The sequence below is a fragment of the Scardinius erythrophthalmus genome (assembly GCF_964197995.2).
Source record: "Scardinius erythrophthalmus genome assembly, chromosome: 14".
In the NCBI taxonomy this organism is placed as follows: domain Eukaryota; kingdom Metazoa; phylum Chordata; class Actinopteri; order Cypriniformes; family Leuciscidae; genus Scardinius; species Scardinius erythrophthalmus.
The window spans coordinates 31522648-31528647 of record NC_138234.1 but is presented as its reverse complement, the minus strand read 5'-3'; the positions used below and the strand labels follow the sequence as shown (position 1 = coordinate 31528647).

Sequence of the window (6000 nt, the reverse complement as noted above, 5' to 3'; positions counted from 1 at the left end):
TCAGAAGTGAGTTCCCACTGGGAGAGGCAGCCCTGAGTTTCTTTCTTCTTCTTTTTTTTTTTTTTGCTCACTGTTTCCCATTCTCTCTCTTTTTACGCTGCACACGTGCAAGCACACATAGGCTGCGTCTTATCCTGACCTTTCTTGAACTCTCAAAGTTTTCTTCTCAAAAATTAGTTCTGAAAATGTTTTGCTGATGTACATATAGGGTTATGAAAGCATACTTTCTGTACGTTTAAATGTTTTAAAAGTGTATTTTCTTGGTAATCCGAACGTTAAAGGAGAACTCCGGTCAATTTTAACATTGAGCTCATTTTTTTGTACATTTGGAGTGCTGTCAGTACAGAAAACAACGACAAAAATCGGTGTTGCCTACACCGAGTTATTCTATTTTTAAAATTTGCACCCTGTTGACTTCAATGGGGCAAGTTTTAAACCTGCTTTTAGCCTCTTAACATCCTTGATGTGTCATTACAAGTGTCCAGCCATGTGAGTGATTCCTTCTGAGTGAACACGAGTGAATCTGACTGCAGTAGATGTGAAAGATATGTATAAAAATGATTTTATTTAAGCCAGCGCAAATACCTGTGTTTACATCCTGTTTTTCGGTTGAAGTCCACAGTAATCGATTGCCGAGTTCACGTGCGTGATCATAGGTAACTAAACATATACGCGTGAACTCGGCAATCGACTACTTTGGACTTCAACCGAAAAACAGGATGTAAACACAGGTATTTGCGCTGGCTTAAATAAAATCATTTTTATTCATATCTTTCACATCTACTGCAGTCAGATTCACCCGCGTTCACTCAGAAGGAATCACTCACATTTTCTGTGCACTTGTAATGACACATCAAGGATGTTAAGAGGGTAAAAGCAGGTTTAAAACTTGCCCCATTGAAGTCAACAGGGTGGAAATTTTAAAAATAGAATAACTCGGTGTAAGCAACACCGATTTTTGTCGTTGTTTTCTGTACTGACAGCACTCCAAATGTACAAAAAAATGAGCTCAATGTTAAAATTGACCGGAGTTCTCCTTTAAGGGAACATTCCATTTTAGCACTTTGCAAACATTATGGTAACGTTACTATTTAATTAAACGAATAGTGGTATTTAAAAAATTAAGGTAAATATTAAACTAAAATGTGTTTCTATTGAAAATTGTATCTCATGTATTTAAATATATTATATATATTCTAATTATGCATTTATAATGATGAAGTTGCAATTCAAAACATTTAAAATATTTGAACTTTAAATGTATTATCAAACAACACACTGCAGATAAAATTGTAATAAAGTACTTTACATGTGTTTAAGTGTTAGTCGTGTTAGTACTTCTTTAAAGTACACTAATACTTATTTTATTGAGTATACATAGTACGATACAATTTTCAGTGAAAAACTTACCCTTACAATAACTGTTTTGTTAATAACCCTCTGCTGATCTGACGGTCCGTGGGCGAGGATTCAAAAATTAAAGAAAAATCATAATCTGTAGTTTTTACGAAAGCCCTGGAGCTGTTTAAAGTACTTTTCTGACAAATAAACGTGAAATCTCTCAGTCCAGGTAACACATAGAACGAGTAAACATTGTTCATTGACGCACTGTGACAAGGCCTTTTATTTAATTAATATTATCTGTACAGTTTTAAAAAAATATCCTTTTGAAGTGCACATTCAACAATTAAGTGCACTTATTTTCCACAAGGGAAGATGATATAAACCTCTTTCAATTATGAATCAATTATATCCCACAAAATGCCATACAATAAATTAAGTGTTTGAACCACAAACCACTCAATATCTGTAGAAAATATTTAACAGAGAAAATGAGAGTAAAAGAGCTTCCGAAAGATTAAATCTCAGCATTTCAGACATGTGACGAAACTCATGAGGACAGTAGGATAGGAGAAGGGGAATAACAGGATTGAGATAAATGAATAAAAATCCGTCTATCTCTGTGTCTCTCTCCGACCCATTTGTTCTCTATTGAGGGAACAGCTTGACATAATTCAGTATAAGGACACTTACCCTCTGTTAGCGACGATAGCCTTCTTCAAGTGGACGTAGCCGGCTGGGAAGATTCCCTGCGAAACAAAAGGGAAGAAGATTACATCTCTGCTTCTGCGACTATAAGCTTCCATGGAGAGAGCGAGTGGACGCTCAGCCATGGGCGTCTCTGGGAATGTGACCAAGCAGAATATGATTCAGTGGCCCTGCTGGATGAAGACCATGTCATAATCTTTACTTGATGTGCTTATATTGCTTGAGGCGGAATCAATCTCGGGAAGTTCCTGGTTCCTCGACTAGACGTGTCAAAGCTCAAGTTCCTCCTCCGAAGAAGAGGAGTCGTTCTTCTCAGAGTGCTCATACTTGCCTAATATCAGTGTCAGGAGTGTAGTGGAAGCAGGGACAGCTGAATATGAACTATCATGACTTAAAGAGATAGTTCACCCAAAAAAAAAACAACAACAAAAAAACATCAAAAATAATAAATTTCCTCATCCTCATGTCTGTACACAAAAGAAGGTATTCTGAAAATGTCCTCAGTGTTTTGTTTCATTTTGTGTTTTGTTTTGTGTGTTGTGAATTTCGTTTTGTTTTGTGCAGTTTGTTTTGTGTGTTGTTTTGTTTTGTGAATTTCATTTTGTTTTGTTTGTTGTTTTGTCTGTTTCATTTTGTGTGTTGTTTTGTTTTCTGAGTTTTGTTTTGTGAATTTATTTTTGTTTTGTTCATTTCATTTTGTGTTATTTTGTTTTGTTGGTTTCATTTTGTTTTGTGAATTTCATTTTGTTTTGAGAGTTTCGTTTTATGCATTGTTTGGTTTTGTGCTTTTTCTGGTTTTGTGTGTTGTTTTGTGAATTTCATTTTGTTTTGTGTTGTTTTGTCTGTTTCGTTTTGTATGTTGTTTTGTTTGTTTCATTTTGCTTTCTGAGTTTTGTTTTGTGAATTTCTCTGTTTTGTGTATTTCGTAGTTTTGTTTAGTTTTTCATTTTGTTTTGTGAGCTTTGTTTTGTGCATTTTGTTGTTTTGTGTTTTGTTTTGTTTGTTTTGTTTTGTGAGCTTTGTTTTGTGCAGTTTGTTTTGTGTGTTGTTTTGTTTTGTGAATTTCATTTTGTTTTGTTTGTTGTTTTGTCTGTTTCATTTTGTGTTGTTTTGTTTTCTGAGTTTTGTTTTGTGAATTTATTTTTGTTTTGTTCATTTCATTTTGTGTTATTTTGTTTTGTTGGTTTCATTTTGTTTTGTGAATTTCATTTTGTTTTGAGAGTTTCGTTTTGTTTTATGCATTGTTTGGTTTTGTGCTTTTTCTGGTTTTGTGTGTTGTTTTGTGAATTTCATTTTGTTTTGTGTTGTTTTGTCTGTTTCGTTTTGTATGTTGTTTTGTTTGTTTCCTTTTGCTTTCTGAGTTTTGTTTTGTTTTGTGAATTTCTCTGTTTTGTGTATTTCGTTGTTTTGTGTGTTTTGTTTAGTTTGTTTCATTTTGTTTTGTGAGCTTTGTTTTGTGCATTTTGTTGTTTTGTGTTTTGTTTTGTTTGTTTCGTTTTGTTTTGTGAGCTTTGTTTTGTGCATTTCGTGGTTTTGTGCGTTTTATTTGTTTCATTTAGAGCATTTCATTTTGTTTTGTTCCGTTTTGTGCAGTTTGCTTTGTTTAGTTTCGTTTAGTCTCACTTTGTTTGTCTACACAAATTCAAATTCAAAGAGTTCAAATGCTGTTTTAAACCCCACTGACTTTCATTATAGGCACAAAAACAGGTGAACATTTTTCAAAATATATTCTTTTCTGAGATTTTGTTGCATTACGGTAATCACAAATGTGTAAATTGTACTTGTCGTGAAAATAATCTTTTACACTTCTTTTAAGCAAAATGTAGTTGACATTTCTGACTTTTGTTTGCAAATTGTAGTATCTAGGAAAATCTGAGCACAGTTTGAGACATTTAAAATCTGTTCTGAAACCAAAACCTGAGACTTAACCAAAAGTCTTCATTTGCTTTGTATTTTTATTGCTGTCCAGAACAAACATTTTAGATTTACAACACATTGAATCTTGACAAGGAAAACATTGTATTCATTCAACTATTCAGTTTATTCAACTTTATTCAAAAAGTGATCAATCTAAGGAATTCAGGGGATATAAAAACATAATTAATCATGTAAGTTGCTTTAGAACAGTAATTTGTACGGACCCAAAGGAAAAAAATATTGCTCAGTGGTTGTTTTTCCTAAGCTCAGGAGACTTAGTTATGATTCTCATATATCTCTCATTTTAGTATCAACAGCATTTCAGATGTTTCTCCTAAAATGCCAATAATAACACACACTCTGCTCATATTTTTCTCTTTCACCAGATACACAGATACTCTTACATTTGTCTCCTCTTGTTTGTCAGCAATTAAGAGTAATGTTAACCTAACTTCAGCATAACTTCACTCTTAATATAGACTTAAACTTTGAATTTAGGGATTGTATAGAAAGTTGTTGAGTTCTCTTCTAAACTTCAAAAGAGATAAATGTGAGATCTCCTCTAGCTGAGAAAAATCTGAGCCTAAGTGTGATGTTGTTGAGATCTTGTCTGAAACTTTACGAGGAGACAAATATGAGACCATCAGGTCTTTAGTTTTAGTTGATGTTAAAGTAATCTCATTTATGTCTTGGAGAAACATTTGAGATGTTAAAGAGATCTCGTTTTTGATGTTTTCCTCCTCTGGGGATGCACAGAACATGCCACACAAACATCTCAGCGGAAGAATCCAGATGGTGGAGTTTCTTGCCACATACAGTTGTCTAATTGTCTTCGCTCTTCCCTTTCAAAGGTCAGGATAATTAGTAATTGAGGACACCAAATGCTCTCGAACAAACCTCCATCTGCTGGAGGAAGGCTTCCATGTGCAAGGATGACAAACCAGCATATGTTAGTCTTCACGAGATGGGCGGCCACTTGCTAATCGCCTCTTACAGTCATACATGAAGACCTCCTATTGCTTGAGGAGAGCTCTTTTCATGTTGGTCATGTGAATTACAAACATTTTAGAAATGCATGCATTTTCAATTAAAAGCTAAATCACTGACACAATACCCCTTGGTAATAATGTCACCCCAAATTCCTCATAACCGTAATGTGTTCAGACATTATTATTAGTTCTTTTCTTTTTCTTTTTCTATTTTCCAAAAAAGTGGTGGGATTTTGGTGAATTATGGTAATAACGGTTGTGTAAAAAAAAAAAAAGATGATAAACAAAATTCCCCTTTAGGAGAAATGTCAGTTATGTCAATGAAAACATGTTTTTATTTCATCCCTAGAAGCTAATATATATATACCCAAATTTTCAACCCAAATTCTCATTACCGTAATAAATTAGGTATTTATTTTATTTTTATAACAATTACAATTTACAACAATCACTGCTATGATACTTTAGAGCACATTCAAATAAACAGTACGTTTGGAAATGTTACTATTTGTAATGTATTTGAATATTAAAAAGTCTTTTTTGCTCATCAAGCCTGCATTTATTTGATCAAAAATAAAAATAAAATAAAAAACAGTAATATTGTAAAATATTATAACAATTTAAAATAATGGTTTTCTATTTTAATTAACTTTAAAATACAAGTTATTCCTGTGATTAAAGCTGTATTTTCAGTATTATTACTCAAGTCACATGATCCTTCAGAAATCATTCTAATATGATGATTTATTATAAATGTAGGAAACAGTTGTGCTGCTTAATATATATATATATATATATATATATATATATATATAATAACCTATGATACTTTTTCAGGATTCTTTAATGAATTAAATAGTTTTAATAAGAACAGCATACATTTCAAATAGAAATATTTTGTAACAATATACACTATCGTTCAAAAGTTTGGGCTCAGTTATTTAATTTTCTTTATTTTTTTTGAAAGAAATTATTACTTTTATTCAGCAAGGATGAGCTAAATTGATAAAAAAAAGTGATAGTAAAGATTTATATTGTTAGAACA

At 32.4% G+C, this 6000-nt stretch overlaps 1 protein-coding gene across 1 annotated transcript in view; it reads right to left on the bottom strand.

The window, feature by feature from the left end:
- dock3 (dedicator of cytokinesis 3) overlaps window positions 1-6000 on the bottom strand; it is a 188994-nt gene that overhangs the window by 111812 nt on the left and 71182 nt on the right. Inside the window, exon 4 of the mRNA XM_081385563.1 lies at window positions 2035-2090. Coding sequence (XP_081241689.1) covers window positions 2035-2090 — 56 coding nt within the window. The remainder of the gene's footprint in view (window positions 1-2034; window positions 2091-6000) is intronic.